The sequence below is a fragment of the Nicotiana tabacum genome, chromosome 15 (genome assembly GCF_000715075.1).
Source record: "Nicotiana tabacum cultivar K326 chromosome 15, ASM71507v2, whole genome shotgun sequence".
NCBI classification, from domain to species: domain Eukaryota; kingdom Viridiplantae; phylum Streptophyta; class Magnoliopsida; order Solanales; family Solanaceae; genus Nicotiana; species Nicotiana tabacum.
The window spans coordinates 132,107,507-132,128,475 of NC_134094.1; the positions used below are offsets into that span (position 1 = coordinate 132,107,507).

At 34.1% G+C, this 20,969-nt stretch overlaps 2 protein-coding genes across 3 annotated transcripts; one reads left to right on the forward strand and one right to left on the reverse strand.

The window, feature by feature from the left end:
* Positions 1 to 2,050: 2,050 nt before the first annotated feature.
* LOC107832029 (putative receptor-like protein kinase At5g18500) lies at positions 2,051 to 7,071 on the forward strand. Of its 2 annotated transcripts, none has more exons than XM_016659827.2 (8): positions 2,051 to 2,071; positions 3,815 to 4,466; positions 4,563 to 4,667; positions 5,108 to 5,230; positions 5,312 to 5,482; positions 5,574 to 5,703; positions 6,440 to 6,652; positions 6,758 to 7,071. In XM_016659827.2, exons 2-8 carry the CDS (start codon positions 3,826 to 3,828, stop codon positions 6,875 to 6,877), a joined length of 1,503 nt encoding a protein of 500 aa, XP_016515313.1. In that variant the 5' UTR covers positions 2,051 to 2,071; positions 3,815 to 3,825; the 3' UTR covers positions 6,878 to 7,071. The 2 variants fall into 2 exon arrangements, with proteins under 2 accessions (XP_016515313.1, XP_016515312.1); XM_016659826.2 differs by lacking the exon at positions 2,051 to 2,071 and adding an exon at positions 2,077 to 2,548.
* A 562-nt stretch (positions 7,072 to 7,633) lies between these two features.
* LOC107832028 (pto-interacting protein 1) lies at positions 7,634 to 12,200 on the reverse strand. Its single transcript, XM_016659825.2, has 8 exons — positions 12,067 to 12,200; positions 11,748 to 11,848; positions 10,222 to 10,472; positions 10,003 to 10,129; positions 8,775 to 9,048; positions 8,486 to 8,618; positions 8,298 to 8,384; positions 7,634 to 8,111 (listed from the first exon to the last, which is right to left on the reverse strand). Exons 2-8 carry the CDS (start codon positions 11,827 to 11,829, stop codon positions 8,001 to 8,003), a joined length of 1,065 nt encoding a protein of 354 aa, XP_016515311.1. The 5' UTR covers positions 11,830 to 11,848; positions 12,067 to 12,200; the 3' UTR covers positions 7,634 to 8,000.
* Between the last annotated feature and the right edge of the window lie 8,769 nt (positions 12,201 to 20,969).

Below are 20,969 nucleotides of genomic sequence, written 5' to 3' on the forward strand. Positions count from 1 at the left end.
ATATAAAATTTATATATTTTTCGTATATAACATATATATATACAAAAAATATATATATTCTTTTAGCTATTATTTTGAGAGCGGTTATACAGTGTCATTTTTCCGACGACCATTAGGGAAAAGCTATAGCCTATCAAGGGTGGTCACCCTCTATCGAAAAATTACATTATGTATATAGATAAAATATTAGGTTTTAAAAGTATATAACATATATTGAACATTATTTGGTGGAGAACTTTCTTTCACTTATTTCAAGTTTGAACATTATTATTTTACAAAGGCATATATTCAGGTCCTAAGTTACTGTGACCTAGGTACTATAACAACCACCACAATACTCATAACTCATTTCTTCTGCTATTAAAATGCCTTTTATTTTTCATCATTCCACCGTTATTACTACATCATTAATTTAAAGAAAATATTTACTTAATAGCACTTACAATTAATGTTTAAAATGATTTTAATAATGAACGTGCAACATTTTAAAAAAAGAATTGAAGGGAATAAAAAAAAACTTCACACAGTTGATTGCCACTGTCACCGGCAAGTTTAATTTGGTCAAACATATAATTTTGAAAACATAAAAAGACATGTAAGAATTGGCGTGGTATGAACCGTCCAAGTCTTGTTTTCTTTTTGACTTAGCTAACTCCATCTTTTAAATCCAATTTTTCATTTTTTTTCCAAGGAAAATCACGGTCGATGAATGCGCACCGACTAATCTGTTCACTATGCAATAACTTACACTCACTCTAACGGTATACCTTTTGCATGATGTGTCAGCGAGAAAATGGGAACATCGGCTTAAGCCATTAGGTGTAGGCGCTTTTCAGAGGTGGAATCTTCTAGTTATTTCTATTTGACCTGAAACCGATCGATCTAGCCATGAACATGTTAAGCAACATTTTCTGATGATGTTGAAGAATATTCTCCCACAATATTTGTTGGTAGGTCGGCTTCCGGAGTTTGAATCTCAAGCTAGGGATCACCACTTTCTTTAGCAGAAGTTTCGATATGAAATAACAATTGTTATAGGTAGATTTTGAGATGCTTGAATAGCTGCAACCTAGCCTTTTCGTTAACTGGATCCCCTACCTTCACTGTTAATTAGTGGCGGAACTACATATAAGATGTAAATCACACTAGACAAATTCAGTGAGACGAATACTGATCGAGGAGATTACTGGTGAGGAAAATCGATCATAAATCTCCCGTATAAGAAATTACTCACCCAACCAAATGGGCATCCAATCTTTCATTAATAAATGCAATCCGGAAATTCCCAATCTTCAATAAAAGGTAATAAATCAATCCCATGATGCCGCCATCCATTTTCATGAATTTCAAGAAATCGGAGTGACTTAAAGTTAAGGGTGCCTAGATCTGTCCATTGTCTACACAATCTATAATGCTAGAGTTTAAATTTTATATATTAATGTTGTAAAGATATTTGCACAATTACATTGCTTGATATTTGCAAAATCATGCATAATCAAATTTCTGTATAATATAGCATGAAAATTGATCTTGTAAAAATTCGACTTTTATATCGAATGACTGTACTTATAAGATAATTTTTGATAAATTCTTTAACAAAGTAGCAACTGGCAATAGAAATTATAACTAATCTAGTATAATAGGCTAAACTATATTGATAGTATAATTCTCAACTAGTTCTATTTTTCTCATTGAATTCGTTCAACTAAAATATTTTGAACAACTAAAAAAAATAAAGAAGTATAAACAATCTTTACATTGTTATAGCTTATATTTCTAATAATAATGCAAGTCGACAGTCTACAATTAAGTATTAATAATAATGTATTTTCATACAAATTGCATCATTGCATGTCCCCTCCCACTCTTCATAACCTCTAATTATAATTACTACCCACTAACCCTTTTCTCTTTTCTTATTTATAACCAATATTTTATGTTTGACCTCACTAACCAATTATTCATTAAAAATATAAAACCCCACACAAGATATTAATTAATTAATTAATTAAAAAGAAATATCCCCAACAGACAGGAGGAAGCTACATTTGCAGAGAGCACTGCAAGTCTGGTACTATTTGTATTAATTTTCAGATTCTTGATAATCAATCACATTCATTAGTAGACTCAATTTCAAAATCATTAAACCCCCAACTTTTTTTTTATCATGCTTCTCTTTTACTGCATTGTAAGGCACTACCAAACACTGATAACAACTGAGATTTCTCTTTGCCTTTAACTTCAAAGGAAGGTTTCCTTTTTGGTATTTGCTTCAATTAAGGAAGGTCTATTTTCCATTTTCTAAAACACCCTTTTTTTTTCCTTGGTATATTTTCATATCTCCATTTTTTTCATAGAAATGGGATTTTTTATTTTTTTATTTTCTTGGGCTATGATTTGATTTGAATGGCTTTATTTCCAAATGGGGTTTGGGCATTTTAGGAGTATAAGAGATCTGGGGTTTAGATTTTGCTTCATTGTTTGGGAAGAAGTTGTGTTATAGTGTTCTTGGTTGCTTATTCTGCTTCTGGGATCTCATTGTAAATAGGTAAAGACTGAATCTTTGTGCATTATTTTGTGTTTCTGTGAGTAAAGATTGAATCTTTGTACATTTTTTTCGTGTTTCTGTGAGTAAAGATTGAATCTTTGTACATTTTTTTTTTGTGCTTCTGTGAGTAAAGATTGAATCTTTATACATTATTTGTGTTTCTGTGAACTTATGCACTTGTTTTAGCATTGAAAGTTTGAAGCTTTGATGTTTGATTTCTTGTATATTTAAAGAACTGCATAATTTGATTATATTTGATCTATTCCCTTTTCAGTTATAACAATCCTTTCTGTTTCATATATGGAATTAAATAGGTAAAGAATGAATCTTTTGTGCAATTTTTTGTTGTTCTGTGAACTTGTGCACTTGTTTTTACATTGAAAGTTTGAAGCTTTGATTATTTCTTGTATATTTAAAGAAGTGTATAATTTGATTGTATTTAGTCTATTCACTTTTCAGTTATAATAACAATCCTTTCTGTTTCATTTATGGAATTAATATCATCTCTTTTTCCCTCATAACTCTGCCTATTTGAGCTTGCAAAATGTCAGTTCCAAACCTTTTGTCAAAAAATTGTCTAACTATGATAATCCTCTAATACTGGAATAGATACAAAGTGATTCGTACAGCCGATTTCAACTTATATGGGATTGAGACATAATTGAATGGTTGATCTTTTTTCTGCCTCCTCTCGTTTACTTCATACGAGTTGCTAGTTATCAGATAATTAGAGGGGTTTCTTTCCATTGAAATAGTCATTTTGCATCTACGCATACATTAGGATAGTAAAAGTTTCCATTTTTAAATGAACAAATTCTTTAATATATATAAGTTACATGATAGGCAATGCCAACTAGTTGTGATCAAAGACTGATTATTGTTGTTACACTTAAATAGGTTTCGGTATTTGTCTGGTTGTTAGTGTAGGAATAAGTGTGATATCTAGAGAACCTCCGATTTCAGAAATTGCCAATTTACCTTAAAAGACTAATTATTCATTAGTATTAGAATAAAATATCCTTCTTGAAGGTAGGGGTAAGGTCTGCGTACATACTACCCTCCCCAGACCCCACTTGTGGGATTACACTGGGTCTGTTGTTGTTGTTGCTGTATTAGAATAAAATAGGCCTAATAGAGCAAACTTGATATAGAGGACTCATAAATTATTTTTGGTATTAAGGCATTGTTGATTGATTAGCTGTTTATTTGCATGGTTTTCTTCTTCTTCTTTTTTTTTTTTTGATTTTCATATTTTCTATTTTGCAGGTTCACCAAGAATGGCGTCTGACCTTAATTTCCAACTGTCTAAGAAAACCCATATATTCCATCTTAAGGTGTGGATTTTATTAGCCATCTTTGTAGGACTTTTTATTGTAATCATTCTTTTGCTGTTGCCGTTTTGCTTTTCTCGTAAGAAATCCAGAAAGTTTCACGATACACTACCCATAAGCCAAATTCCTGATGTGTCTAAAGAAATAAGGGTTGATCAAAATTCAGCAAGCAACTACGGCGGCGTTTACAGGAATCCCCTTGCATATCAGGACACATACAGTGAGAAAGATTCGGATAAGCTTTTGGCACATTCAAATATTGACAAGATGAAAGATTTTGACATTACCAGTCAATCAGACTCATTTACTTATTTAGACAAAGGCGGAATATTTGAGTCAGGGGAAAATGGAGCTGCTGGAACAGTATATCATCCTTCACATCCAACAAATGTCCCGTCTCCTCTATCTGGTCTACCTGAATTCTCTCACTTGGGTTGGGGCCATTGGTTTACTCTGCGCGACCTTGAAACTGCGACTAACAAATTTTCTAAGGAAAATATAATTGGAGAGGGTGGTTATGGCATTGTTTATCGGGGACAGCTGATCAACGGAATTGAAGTTGCTGTTAAAAAGCTACTGAATAATTTGTAAGTTTGGATAGGCTTATACTGTTCCTTCAAAAAGTTAGTTTCCTCACTTACACCTATACAAATTATTTGACATGTGGGATATTCTATCTTTAGAGGACAAGCAGAGAAAGAATTTCATGTGGAAGTTGGGGCTATTGGTCATGTCCGACATAAAAATTTGGTTAGACTTTTGGGCTACTGTATTGAAGGAACTCACAGGTACACATTTTCTCAGTCTCTCTTCTTCATTACATCGTATAGGCAGTGCAATAACTTATTATAGTATTTTAGCAGTGTAACTGCACCTTTTTGTTGAAAACTTGAGATTCAATCCTCATCTCCTGGATTAGGAAATAAAAAAGAGAACACAAGATTTTAAGGTGATACAATGGAATTTTGTTAACCTCTTTTGGCAAATATGCAAGATTTTCGCATTTGCTAGTTTAGTGTACCTTTTTTAGTACCAATTGAAAGGAGAATAGCTTCTGGTAAACTTCTTTTTGTGATTCTTAGGGACATGTTTTATCTTGTGTCAATAACTGGAGATAAATTTCAGCATTGTTAGTTGGACCACAAATAATGAAACTGCTTTCTGCAACTTCAGAAATGTGAACTTACTTTAGATGTCACTTTGTATCGTGATCCTTGTTGTATTTTAGGTTATTGGTTTATGAGTACGTAAACAATGGGAATTTAGAGCAGTGGCTACATGGAGCTATGCGACAGCACGGGTACCTTACATGGGAAGCCCGGATGAAGATTCTCCTTGGCACCGCTAAAGCGTGAGTTGTCTCCTATTTAACTTTGCATTTACTTGTCTCACATTTTTTTTTTCCTGTTATTAATGCTTTTCATACTTGTAGTCTTGCATATTTACATGAGGCAATTGAGCCCAAGGTGGTGCATCGCGACATAAAGTCAAGCAATATATTGATAGATGATGACTTCAACGCGAAAATTTCTGATTTTGGCCTGGCCAAGTTGCTTGGTGCGGGGAAGAGTCACATTACAACCAGAGTTATGGGCACATTTGGGTAAGTACATTTATAGAGTCACATTCAGTGGTTATCATTCTTTAGTCATAACTGAGCTCCTGTTTATGTTTTGCTCGTTTTCTCACAACAGATATGTAGCTCCTGAGTATGCAAATAGTGGTCTCTTGAATGAGAAGAGTGATGTGTATAGCTATGGTGTTGTGCTTCTAGAAGCCATCACAGGAAGAGATCCAGTGGATTATGGTCGCCCTGCCCCCGAGGTATGCTCTCCCAGTGTTATTATTAGTAAAGAAGTATCTACAGCGAGCTTATTGCTTTGAGCCACAATTTTAGAATCCTCTCCCAATTTTCTCTTTCACTAGGCACATAATTCAAAAGCCCATTATCTGTTGATTATGATGTTTACTAATAATATCTTGTTGTTGCATCGAAAATAGAAATATTGACTAATATGGCTGACAATTAACTTGTTAAAATGAAATGGTTGAATAACTGAAAATTGAAAAATGAGATTATTCAGGAACACATTGAATGCCGAGATTGCGCATTGAAAATTTCACCTTTATCAAAAGCTTTAATTTCATAAATGGAACTACATATTATAGGTCCATTTGAAACGACAGTTAGTAATATGAATTTTAACTTATCCATAAAAGGTAATACGAACTTTGGAGCTAGTTGAGCGATTCCACGTCTTTGGCCCTTCTAGCAAGTATTTTGCTAGCGTGTTTCGATATAAAGACCTAACTAAGGAAGTAACTATTCCTTCAAACTGCTTAAGCATTTAAGCTAAGTTGAGCTAGATAATTAACAGTAAGATGAAAGTCTAACGGCGACTTAGGAATAAATTTCAGTTTAAGTAGATTCACCAAAGGGAGAAAAGCATGTCACACACAAATTGAGAAATGGTCCCCAAAAAAAATGCTTTCATTTGAATACATCTTGATTTTTCACATTATGATTGTTGTGCTGGTATGCTGTTTGTTTGATGTACAGGTGAATCTTGTCGACTGGCTCAAGATGATGGTTGGCAGCAAACGCTCAGAAGAAGTGGTTGATCCAACAATTGAGACAAGGCCTTCCACAACTGCCCTTAAACGAGCTCTGTTAACAACTTTGCGATGTCTTGATCCAGATTCGGATAAGAGGCCAACAATGAGTCAAGTTGTTAGAATGCTTGAATCTGAGGAATATCCAATACCACGAGAGGTTACATACTAACTGAAGATTTTCTGAGTTATTTGGTTGGACAGTTTTTGTTAATCTGCCAGATCTTTAAGCTTTTCAATGCTCTAAATTTGTTGGTATTTTTAGGGTCGAAGACGGAGAAGGAACCAGGCAGGTGCTGAAGAAACAGAATCTCATAATCGGAAGTCTAACACAGATAGCAGTGAAAAACCAATTTTGACGATGAAGAGTAGAAGTGATAAATAAGCACATATACACGCACTGGGGCAATCCCCAGATTGATGACTGAAAGTTACTGTCTATGAAATGAGAGGAGTGGCACATAAAGGATCCATAATTTTTTCAATTTGGTATATCTTATCATACTTGTAGATGTTTGAAAGAATCATTTTTATGTGCATGAAAATCAGTATATATAAGTTCCTCATTTTTAGTTGCCATAATTTTTGTTACCTTTTATTCTTGCCAATGGCAAAGGTTCAATGGTTTCTGCAATACAATTGAAGTGTTTGGGTCAAACTTTTTTGTATGTTGAATTTGTGTGGAAGAAAGACAGCTGCAACTCCCCAACACCAATATACACCAATAACCTGTGAGTGGAATTGTACACTAATTTTCTTATTTTGAATGTTAACCTCGCGTATGGTTCTTATTTTTGTTTTTTTATAATGGTGGCATCCAGTCAAATTGCGTGCACCTCGACTATCACTGAATACCTATTATCCTTCCACCAACATAATTGCCGGATAATTTTGCAATCCAAAGTATATAGGTGGGAAGAAATCACCTGTCTTTTTTTTTTTTTTTGGTCTCTGATGGGATTTAAACCCTCGTCTCCCATAGTTTTTTTACATCTCATTTTACCACTAGGCAGCACTACCTCTGTGTGTTGTGGGGGTGGGTGGGGGGGACACTATTGCAAGTTGCATGATAAGTATCCTCTAAACACAAATAGACAGTAATTATCTTCTCAAGAAATTGAAATGATAAGATGGCACCATAAGGACAAACTGTAATACATATGAAATCAGTGCTAAAATACAATCTGCAGTTTATAGCTTTCCTTTTCTCCTTTTCCAGTGATTGTCTCCTATAACTGGTGGTTTGATACACCTCAACAGAACCCATGAAAATCAATATGCAAAGCCATTTTTCATTACTGCAAATATACAATAGTTCTTTGGCATACAATCAACAGAACAAGGAGGGGGGGGGGGGGGGGGAGGGGGGGGGATGGCACTAATGTGCAGTAGTTTCCTAGGCGACCACTAATATTGTGATCATCTTGACTCATACAAAAGTCAATCTCAATCTTTGTCATTTCACGACGTAAAGGCTGGGGAACGGAGAAAATTCACAAGCTTGATGTTTAACTTGGTACAGGTCGAGGCAACAGAGGCTGAAGAGCCTTTACTACAATGCTCATATTTGGGCGGAAATCAGCTTCATATTGCACACATAAGGCAGCAACTGCAGCCATCTGTTTCAGCAATGCAGATGTAAGAAAATGGAGATAATGAAAATCAAGCAGAAATGATAAAATAAAATGAAATGTTTCATCTTCACCGATTCAGAACCTCCTTTTGTTATTAATTAACATACTTTGATGGAAGAAACAGGAATATAATCTCATTATGCAAGAACTTTTTTGATCGAGGGCACATACCTTTGCGACTGCCTTGGGCGGGTATTCTGTATTTAGTCTAGCATCAACACACTGCTTCACTTTATCTTCACTAAGCCTTGGCGTTGCCTGTTTACAGTGGTGTTTAAAATCAATTAAAAATCAAAAAGAACCACTCCATTGAAAAATACTGCATCAGATAAAGCATGTGAAAGTCTGGAAGGCTATACCCAAGTTACAAGACTCTGTTGTCCACGTGGCAATGTATGATCTACAGGTTTACGGCCAGTAAGTAGTTCCAGTAGCACAACACCAAAGCTGTAAACATCACTCTTTGAACTCAACTGACCAGTCATTGCATATCTGCAACACAGGGATGAGGGTGGAGGCGGGGCGTTGGAAATTCCATCAGCATAAAAATGAATCAAACTTACAGTTCAATATTAGATTAGTCACGGGGAAGATCAACTAATAAAAGCCTGTTGATTATTTGTATTATGCAATCAGAAATGGACTCACTCCGGTGCATGATAACCAAACGTTCCTAGAACACGTGTGGAATGAAGACGAGCTGCCATATCAGGGGCTTGATTTGATAAATCAAAATCCGCAATCTTAGCGACATCATCATCAAAGAGTAAAATGTTGCTAGATTTAATATCACGATGAATGATATGAGGCTGCGCTTTTTCATGCAAGTACTCCAGCCCTCTTGCAGCCCCAACTGCAATTTTAACTCGTTGAGCCCATGACAATACCGGACCTGGCTGCGCACCTTTCACACCTTTTCTTCCTGCAACAACAAACTGAAAAATTATACATTTTGCAGCAAAATAACAAAATATGTTTTAAAAACATTGTAAAAAGCATGATTGTCCACACAGAAAGTACCAATTCTCTTCTGTCAAATGGGCCATACATACAGAAGAAAATAAAAATGGAAGTTCCTATTCCGACTGACACAAATTCCTTTTGTTCAACATGTATACAGACAAAAATAGACATCCGCATTAAATAATACCAGAAAATAGTCGAAATACAGATGAAATGAACCAAACACTAAATAAAATCCATGTGCATACACTTCACTGAATGTTCAACAGACACACAACATGCTGTTAATAAATGACTAAATTTCTCCCTCTGCGCCATACTACTCCTCTTAAACCAACTTTTCAACAACTTCAAAATACTTTTTTTTAATAACAATATCAATAGAATACGCAATCTAACTAATTTCTTAATTTTTAGTGTTCATTCAAACCATGTTAAATGGGAATTGAGATAGAGTATATTTTGAAAACAGAATTATATACAACAAAAAGGCGAAAAGAAGAAAGAAAAAATTGATGGGTTCTTAATCAGCAAGGTCCTATGAAAATATCTAGTGGCAAACTTACTCTTAGTTATGGAACTTTACAAAACACTTTCATGAGACGTCATAGAATACTTCAGAAAGGAACTTCAGAAATTCGGATGAAGCATGTGTTGACCACTAATAAGGGAGCTTTTACTGCACGGCGCATTAAAGTGGAGTCTGAAGTGTACTTTGACATAGTTGGATTGAATAACAATAATTTCCAAACACAAAATACGGAGATGAGTTCTTGGGATTTGCTAAAAATTTGACTCATCTCGGCTTGAGGAACCAAATGTACAAAGAATTATGGATAAACCTACATGTTTTAGTATTAATGAGAAGGTAAGTATTAAAACTTGGTTCCGACAGGGATTATAGCAAACTTACCATGAAGAATGTCATGAAGAGATCCATTTGGGGCATACTCATAGGCTAGCACACGAAGACCGCCATCCACGCAATAACCGAGTAATTCAACCACATTTTCATCTTTTAGTCTTGAGACCATTGAGACCTGCAATTACATACGTCATATCTAGGCAAGGTTACCAAGGTATGTGCAATTTGACATAGTCAAATAAAAGATAATACGGAGGAGGAGCTAACCTGCGCTAAAAATTCTCGATCAGGTTGCTTACTCGAGTCTAACTTTTTAATGGCTGCAGCCCGGCCGCTTTTCAAGACACCATGGTATACCCTTCCATATGATCCCTCACCTATCAAAGATTTCGTACCAAAGTTATCGGTGATGTCCTTCAACTCATCAACAGCAATGGAAGGAACAGCAATGGGCTGGATGTTCACAGTCTGCATCTCTTTTTGTGCACTTTCTGTGGCACGCTGACCTCCATTGGTGCCTATGAAAAATTCTCCAGTTAGGATTCTACGGAAATAATAAATTCATAGAATTAAAGCAGGATATTAGATGAAGAAAAGGGCCAAAAATAATAGCTAAAACCCCAAGCAATCAACCAAAGACTATAACTTTTTACATGATCATTTATCAATTCTCAACGATTCAATTGGAACGTGATCACGAAGCATCAAATACAAACATACTAAATCTTTGAGCTTCCACTTTATTGATACCCAAGTAAAGAGTTTCAACAGTTTCTTCCCACTTCAACAATAAAATAAATTCCCAATGTTCAAGTATTCACCCCAAACCTAGCGTCTAGCCCTCGGGGATTTCTCACTCAGCAAAATTAGCATACACCATAACCCTAGAAATCCCGACACCAAACCCCACTCCCCCAACCTTTCCCTTATCTGAAACCTCTAATGTGAGGGGATAATTCCTCCAAGAACTCCTAGGCTTAGAAGGGATATTACTAGAATTACTACTACTACTACTACTATGCCTCAACACTAAACGAATTTAGTCAGCTCACGCGATATTGCTACAAAGCAACTATTACTACGCATCAATCTCTAAGCTAAGGTCAGCTAAGGCTTAGAGGGGATATTGCTACAACAGTTACTACTATGCCTCAATCGTAAACTAATTTAGTCAGCTAAGACGATATTGCTACAACAACTACTACTACCACAATCCTAAGCTAATTTGGTCAGCTAAGGCTTAGAGGGGATATTGCTATGACAATTGCTACAACTGGCCTCAATCCTAAACTAATTTAGTCAGCTAAGGCGATATCGCTACAACAACTACTACTACTATGCAACAATCTCTAAGCTAAGGACAGCTAAGGCTTAGAGGGGATATTGCTACAATAATTACTACTATGCCTCGATCGTAAACTAATTTAGTCAGCTAAGGCGATATTGCTACAACAACTACTACTACTATGCCTCGATCCTAAGCTAATTTGGTCAGCTAAGACTTAGAGGGGATATTGCTATGACAATTACTACTACTAGCCTCAATCCTAAACTAATTTAGTCAGCTAAGGAGATATTGCTACAACTACTACTACTACTATGCAAAAATCTCTAAGCTAAGGTCAGCTAAGGCATAGATGGGATATTTCTACAGCAACTACTACTACTATGCACAATCCTATCTAATTTGGTCAGCTATACAAATCATCTTATATTCGTTCAGCTAAATTCGGGCTCATTTCCACAGAAAAAATATAATGGAAATGGACACAAAGTACAAGGAGGAAACTAACCAGCTGAATTGTGAGACATGAATGGACCATTATCAGCAGCTCTGTGCATTTCATCCTCCTCACAACAGCTAAAACAGCTCATACTTCTTTTCAACAAAACTCTGCAAGAATTCAACCAACTTAAAAAGCCCCAATTTTGAACAAATTCAAAGAATCTTGAACAAAGAAGGAAGAAAAAACAATCTTTAAAAATAGGTAGCCCCCTTTTTTTCAAAAAATAAACAAAAATTGAAAGCAACCCAAGATTTATATACATACAGAATTTCAGAAAATCAGCAAAAAAAAAAAAGGGTGGGGGGCAGAAATTAGAAGTTCTTACAAGATTCTGCAATAGATGTAACGTTTCTTGGAAATGAATGTTGTGAAAATGTGTGAACTGAGAGAGCAATAAAGGAAAAAGAGAGCAATCAAAACCCAATGTGACACGCTATACGAAAAAAGTACTAGTGATACTATAGAATTAATTTTTTATTTTTAATTATTAAATTTTATTATTAGCAGTAGTAATAGAAGAAACAGTGTGGAAAAGAATAATTTTGGCTAGTTGATGCGTCTCTGTCATCCACCCTTGACTTAGGCTCTTCTTTTTTATTTACATATGCACTGACACATAACATAAAAAGTGTTTGTACTTTGCGCGCACACACACTGTGCTGTTAATGGAATGAAATTAACACATTCTTTTTTTTTTCCACCTTCTTTTTTGTTACTGTTAGGAATCTCGTGAATGGGAAATGGAAATATGTTTGAAAAACATACAAAAAAAATAAAAAATAAAAAATTGTGTGATTCACAATTAAGGAATAATCGCATCTGGATAGGTAATTTTCCTTTTGAACTTTTCGTAGTGAACTTATGTCGGATATACTCGGTCAATCGTTAGATTTGATATATTTGAACCGTCGAACTTTGATGTATACCTAGACAATCATAAGTCACGCAATCAACCATTAACCGTCTTTGGTTCTCATTATTGTGTTCGTTTCAGCCATCATTGTTGTGTTCGTTTCAGCCATGAAAATCGTCTGGTTTCATAAGTGCATATAAAATTGGCCTTACAGAATTCTCCTTGAAGCGGCTTACACTTCACACTTATATAGGTGATTTCTAAACGTGTTATACCGTAGATACACTATTTGATATACCCCGTACCAAATTTAGAAATCATTAAAAAAAACCTTAATGTTTTATCCTTGGTATTGAACATTGTCTTTATTACGAGAATGGACTAAAATTTTGTTTTACAATGTTGAACCGTCACTAATGACTTTGTTTGATCTTCCTGAACCTAAATCTTGAGATCTCTAGTCTTCTAGGTAGAGCTACCACCATAATGACTTGTCATCGGCCATAATCTCATTCCCCTCGATGATCTCTCAACTACCTCTCTATTTAGGCCTTTTGTAAGTGGATCTGACACATTATCGCTTGATTTCACGTAGTCAATTATGATAATTCCATTAGAGAATAGTTGCCTAACGGTTTTATGCCTTCGTCGTATATGAGAAGATTTCCCATTGCCGCTTGACTGTCACAATATATGCATATATGTGACAACTATTTGGGACAAAATGAAATATCTTCTAGAAAATTTAGGTGACATTCAACTTCTTCATCGGCCTTGTCTAAGGCTATAAACTCAGCTTCCACTGTAGGGCGGTCAGTGCACGTTTGCTTGGATGATTTCCAAGAAACCGCTCATCCATCGACTGTTTAGAATCGGTTGAACCGATGATCTAATTTGCATCACTATACCCCTCTATTATCGTGGGATACTTATTGTACACAAAGCATAATTTTGAGTATATTTCAAATAAGACTCGTTTCATGTTGTGACAATTCAATACAAACTTTCTTATGTCGTAGACGAATACGTCCTGACTTTCTATTGCATATCAGATTATTGACTACATTTAATGCAGCAATATTATATTATAACAACAACTGAAATGGTTGGCATCAATTATGACTACAACTTTTTAATATCTAATACATTTCGCAACCACTCCGCCTTTTACTAGCATTTGTATGCTATTTATTCATATTCCATAATTGAATACACGTCTATACGATATGCAAATTATAACACTTTCATTCATGAAGCAAATCCAACTTGCTATGGATTTTTATCATTTTCATTGGTTGGTCCACTATATTATAGACCAATGTATTAATACATTCGTTCATGAACGGTCATGTCCATACTAAAACGTACAGACGCATCTTTTCATGAAAAGTCACAACCTTCAAAGTGACATCCTTTCATAAAAGAACTAAACATTATAAATTTTCAAGAAATAAAATAACCTTTCGAGGAGGGCACGTGACCAATTTTCGAATTGGTAGTTTCATCAACTAGTATTCCCTAAGACTGAACAAGTAATGAGTTTACCGACTACCATATTGATTTCCAGTATTTATGGGAATATATACATCATATCTAACATTGGCTTTTGTCATGCATAAGCTAAACGCCCCCACATTTCAAATATTTTATGTGCCTTTTCTATTATTCGTTATCAATATATCATAAACATGACAATATTAATTGGTCAAATTTCGCATGTCATTGTTTGGGTGCTTGTTTTAGTCTGTAAAGTGACTTAACAAGTTTGCACACCTTTCTTTTTTCGCAAGAACCACAAAAACTTCAGGTTGTTCCATATAAGTTTATTCCTTTAAATCTCAATTTAAGAAGGTTGTCGTTACATTCATTTGATGGGATAGGGGTGTACAAAAAAAAAAAACCGTTAAACCGCACCAAATCGATAATTCGATTCAAACCGGAAAAAAATATCCGATATTGTTTGGTTTGATTTGATTTGGTTTGGTATTAAAAAATAAAACCCGACCATAATTTATTTGGTTTGGTTTTAATTAAAAAAAGTCAAACCAAAACCAAACCAACCCGATAGTACATTTATATAATTTTTAAAAATATTTTATACATATAAATATTTATTGTAATTAAATTTATAAATATTTCTTAAACTTTTTCACAGGATTATCTTTTAACGTATTATTTTAAGTTTAGACATAACATTCTTGAATGGTAAATAAATTTTGTAGTCCATAAATGTAGTAACTCAAACAAAGTTCAAATCAATACTAATGCTCACAAAATAAATTCAATTCAATACTAGGAATGCCGATAGTGTTGGATAATTATTTTAGTTCTACATTGGTTTTTAATGAAAATGCATAACTTAGTTTATCTTTTTTTCTAGTGCTTAGTTATGTAATTAATATTAGTAATTATTAGCTATACTTATTTTAACATAACCTATATAGTATTTTTAGATTATGTTAATTTTTATTATCGCTTAATAATTAGCAATATTTGCGTTAAATAATTTTATTATCTATGTTATTGAATATTTTAGTATAATGTTATGACTTATCTCATATTATTGTGTTAGTTTCTTGGAAAATATATTATATAGTTGTAACTTATTAGTAGGACTTAAGAAATATTTGTAGCACAAGTTACATATTTTATGCTACGAAGACTTTACCGGAAAAAAGCCGAAAACTCGAAAAAAACTCGAAAAATCCGAGAAAAATCGAGATTGATAGGCTCATCATTGTTGCCAATTTAGTTCGATTGCTACTCAGATCTGGCCAATTTAGGTCGCTATCACTTACCAGATCCAGATCTTCCTCTTATATTTTCTCTTTTGCTTTTGCATTTTGTTTTCCTTGCTCTCGCGTAGGGCTGTATTTTGTCCCGGGCCCGGGCCTTAGTGGGCCTAACGGGCCGGGCCTCGCGGTCCCGGGCTTCGTGGTCCCGGGCTCTGGCGGTCCCGGGCCTGGCGGTCCCGGTCTTCGTGGGCCTAATGGGTGGAACCGGCCCGTGACGGGCCTAAGCCCACATGGTCCTGTGCTTAACGGGCCGGGCTCGTGGGCTTCGCGGGCCTAGCGGGTTTTTTTTTTTTTTTTTAAAGACAATTTCTTGTAGTATCATGGCTATATTAATATGTAGTATATATGTATATCTAATTATTAAAGTGCTTGACGAAAAAGAAAATAACAAAACAATAGTAAAACACTAAATTGTCATGCATAAATATCACTTCTTGATATTATATTGTATCTTATGTATATATATTCTCTTATATATTTTCTTTTAGTATATATATTGTATCTTATGTATATATTGTAGCTTATAAATATATTTTCTTGTAGTATATATATTGTATATTATGTATATATTGTAGCATAATATATTTTCTTGTAGTATATTATATTGTATCTTATGTATATATATTCTCTTATATATTTTCTTGTAGTATATATATTGTATATTATGTATATATTGTAGCATAATATATTTTCTTGTAGTATATATATTGTATCTTATGTATATATATTCTCTTATATATTTTCTTGTAGTATATATATTGTATATTATGTATATATTGTAGCTTATAAATATATTTTCTTGTAGTATATATATTGTATATTATGTATATATTGTAGCATAATATATTTGCTTGTAGTATATTATATTGTATCTTATGTATATATATTCTCTTATATATTTGCTTGTAGTATATTATATTGTATCTTATGTATATATATTCTCTTATATATTTTCTTGTAGTATATATATTGTATCTTATGTATATATTGTAGCTTATAAATATATTTTCTTGTAGTATATATATTGTATATTATGTATATATTGTAGCATAATATATTTTCTTGTAGTATATTATATTGTATCTTATGTATATATATTCTCTTATATATTTTCTTGTAGTATATATATTGTATATTATGTATATATTGTAGCATAATATATTTTCTTGTAGTATATTATATTGTATCTTATGTATATATATTCTCTTATATATTTTCTTGTAGTATATATATTGTATCTTATGTATATATTGTATCTTATAAATATATTTTCTTGTAGTATATATATTGTATATTATGTATATATTGTAGCATATAAATAATTCTAAGTATAGACAAAGAAATATTGCGAAAAGAAGCTCATGGGTAGAAGCAATAAATTTTATTACCAAAAAATGACATATCTTTCTTAGTCATCCTTCCCCCAATGGAATGAGCACAACAAGGTACTAATACCACCATTAGAAGGAAAAAAACTAAGGAAGATGTGCCAAAATACAAGTTACATATTATTCTATGTATTATCTCTAACAAATCTCATAAATCCTTCAAGGTTCGGAGGAGGTTGCGTTGGTGGTGGTGGAAAAGAAGCTTGTTCATCACCACTTCCGGGCGAAGCCGAATCCTCCGTAAGTTCCGCTATCATTTCTTCATAAGCTTCATCTATCGCCGGTTGTGCTTCTGCAATTCCAAAGTTTCTTCTTTCCGAGCGGATCCAATCTCTAAACAATACTGATTTTTCCAAGCTATCCCTCATAGACGCTCTATGATCACCTATTTGCAGTCTTGCTTGACTGAAAGCGCTCTCTGATGCAACAGTTGAAGCTTGAATTGATAAAATATCCCGAGCCATCCTTGCAAGAACAGGAAAATGTTTTTCCCTTGCCTTCCACCATTCCAAAAGATCAAAAGAGCCGTCTGGATTCTCCTTTTCAAGTCCCTGAGACAAATAAACTTGAAGCTCATTTAGATGTGAAGTTTCATCATAATTTTCACCTTGAGACCCCCTGAACTCCGTCCAAGATTTAAGAGCTTTTAAGCCCGCAACTCTTTTAGAGGATTGTGAGCTAGACGAAGTAGGGGTTGGAATAGTTGGCCTAGCATGCTCTAAGGCAAGTTGATAAGCATTATAAACTGTTTGAGCGTTAATCTTAATTGAAGCTTTTGCATCTGCAAGTGTCGCAATTTCCTCATTTGAAAGATCTAAAGCCTTATAAATATTTGAATACCAAAAATGAGGACCTCCCAATTTCATTGTAGGATTTAGCATTGCAGCAAGACCATAAATAGGAGGGATAGGAAAAAAATATTTTTTAAACTTTTGTTTCATTTCATTTATAGCAAGTTCATAAATATCCCCACCCTCACTAAATTCAACAAACAAATCAGATAGTGCTGCAATATAAACTAAACAGTTTGAAATAGTAGGATAATATTGCCCAGAAAATGCATTTGTTGCAATTTGAAAATGTTCTAAAAAATCTAAAAGAATTTTAACATTAGTCCAATCTTGAGTGGTAAGCATTTCATCATCATCTTCACCACCTACCCGAGAATTAAACGTTGCATTAATTGGGTTTCTATATTCATATGCTACTACTAAACTTTCGTACATACAATTCCATCTAGTCGGGCAAGGTTTAGGAACCTTTCTTTCTCTAAGGCCATATTCATCACATTTTTTAAAATACTCTCTAAGTCTACTTCTACGGTTTGAATAAAAAAGCCAATTAAGAGCCATTCTAACCTTTTCAATTTCTATGTTTAATATTCGCATACCATCACCGACAATTAAATGATAAATATGACAAATACATCTAACATGGAAAATATTAGTAAATGCAGGATTTAGTGTTGTTGTAAGCATGCCTATAGCACTGGTGTTACTAGAAGCATTATCCATTGAAATTGCCATTATTTTATCGCTAAAGCAAAAATATCTACAAATATCTGCAACAGTGTTAGCTATAAATTTACCTGTGTGACGCGAATTAATTATTCTATATGCAATTATGCGTTTTTGCATTATCCATTCTTCATCTATCCAATGACTTGTAACAGTTAGGTAATCACAATCATTACCACTTCTACCAATATCAGTAGTAATAGAAATCCGATTAGGTATATGAGTAAATAAATAACGCAAATATTGTTCATATTCATGTTTGAATTTATAAATATCACTCTTAACTGTTGCGCGAGGCCAACCTTTATAAGTAGGATTAAACACTCTTCTAATATAATGAACCCAATTAGGATTAGAAGCAAAAGTATAAGGTAAGCACATAACAGTAATCATCTTTGCTAATTCTTCACGATCTCTATTTGGATCGTAATATAAAATACCTCCAGTGACAGTGTTAATTCCTGGTTGAACTAGATTTGAACCTGTACTAGGGTTAATCGCAGAATCTACACTTGTCCCCTCTAGATGCGCTTTCATTTGAAAAAATCTAGCCTTATCTCTAGGGTGTGTTTTTATGTGCCTAGTCAAACTACCTGTGCCGCTACGGTCTCCTACATATTTATGCGACATTAATTTCCCACAAGTTTTACACTTAGCCTTATTTTTTTCTCTTACTTGAGTAAAAAAATTCCAAACTAATGATGTTTCTAAGCGTTTAGCAGGTTCTCTATTAAAAGTAGGAGTTTCTACAGGTGGGTCGACCGGTGCATCACTTGGGTTATTAAGAGGACTAGTAGGTGTATCATCTAAATCCGGTGCTTGAGTTTCATCATCATCCTCATTTTCCTCATTATTTTCTAAGATGGTTTCATTAGGATAAAGAGCATTCATAATTTCATCATCTAATCTATCACCTGGTGCAACATTATGATAAAATTCACTATCGGTAAATTGAAAACAAGGGTGATCACTATCAAGAATTACGGAAGGAGGAGGACGTCTAGGTTGGCGACTACTTTCAACTTGCTTATCTTTTCTAGGTCGGGGAGCCGGGGGAAGGGTAGTTGGTTGGCCACTACTTTCACCGGTTTTATCTTTTCCTTTACCAAACATTTTTTTCAAAGTAAATGCCATATTAATTATAATTATGCAAACTAAACCACACAAAAATATATTATAAAAACGTAAGAGTTGAAACGAGTTTACCGGATTGCCGAACAACTTCTTGAAAATTGAAAATCGTTGAACACTTGAAAACTTCAATTCAACAACTTCACAATTTTTCACGAAATTTCAACAATAAATTAAGTAATTGTAGTAGAGAGATTGAGAGAGATTGAGAGATATTGAGAGATATTGATGAATTGGTGAATAAAAATGAAAGAATGAGGGGGTATTTATAGTTGAGAAATGGGGAAAAGTGTAATTATATAAAGTTTGGGGTTAAAATAAAGTTTGGGGGCCAAATGGCCATTTTTTTAACTTAAAAAACGGTCATATTTTCAGCCCAAACGGCTAGATTTTAAATATGGCCGTTTGATTTTTTTTTTTTTTTTTTTTTTTTTAAAATAGCCGTTGGGCCCGCCAGGCCCGCCAGGACCGGCCCAGGCCCGCCTGCCGGTCCCGGGCCAAACGGTCCCGGGCTCGTGGGCTCAACCATGGAGACCAGCCCGTGACGGGCTCAGAGGCCCACCAAGACCGGCCCACCCAGGACCGGCCCACCAGGCCCACCAGGCCCGTTAGGACCGCGGGCCCGGTCCGGTCCGGTTCAGGCCCGGCCCACCGAGCAGCATTATATGTACGTAATACTCGTAACCGACGAGTATGTACAGTCAAGGCCTTCTCATTATCTATACTATTTGACAATAGGTCTTACCTTATACATGTCAATAGTATCATCATCTTTTACTTTCTTTTTAAAAATTCGTTTGAAATAACAATACAATACGATACAATGACTAACAACCATCCAAACAAACTGTTAGGCTTAGGCTTTCCCCCGTGAAATGACCAATTGACCAAAATGATCATCTATATTTTAGTATTATTATTTGACAAATGATTTAATTTGACCATGTAATAATAGAACTAATAGCTTTATTTTTGTCTAATTTTATCCTTGTTAGGAAAATATCATTTTAATTTTTTCCCTCGACCTCAAATGGAGCTCAAACTTGAAAGTAACTTTAGACCATAGTTAAATATTGACAGATAAAACATGGACCTTTTTCCCTGTAATTTGAACACAATGAGTTCACTCATTTTAAACCGAAACTCCATTAATAGTAAGGACAAATACAAGATAATTTTTTAACATCAAAGGTATATAAGTAAACTTAAAATCTAACAGAGAGCAAATTTGAACATTTTCAGATGATATAGAAAATTTGGACCTCTTTTTTTTATTGAAAATATACGAAAAAGTTGTAATAAATAGATGAAAATAATTCAGTTAATATAACTTTCATTGAAATCTGAATTGTTGTTGATGTTGCATGTGGGTCATTCTATCTTTGTTATATCAATAACGTAGCTGCTAGTTATATACCACTTGTGTCTTTTTTCCAAAATGATTTTCACAAACTCAATTTTCTTTGAAAATAGAATTTTTATTTTTTACATTCAAATAATATTGACGACCAAGTGGTAGAATGTTGAAACTTGGTCTTTACACA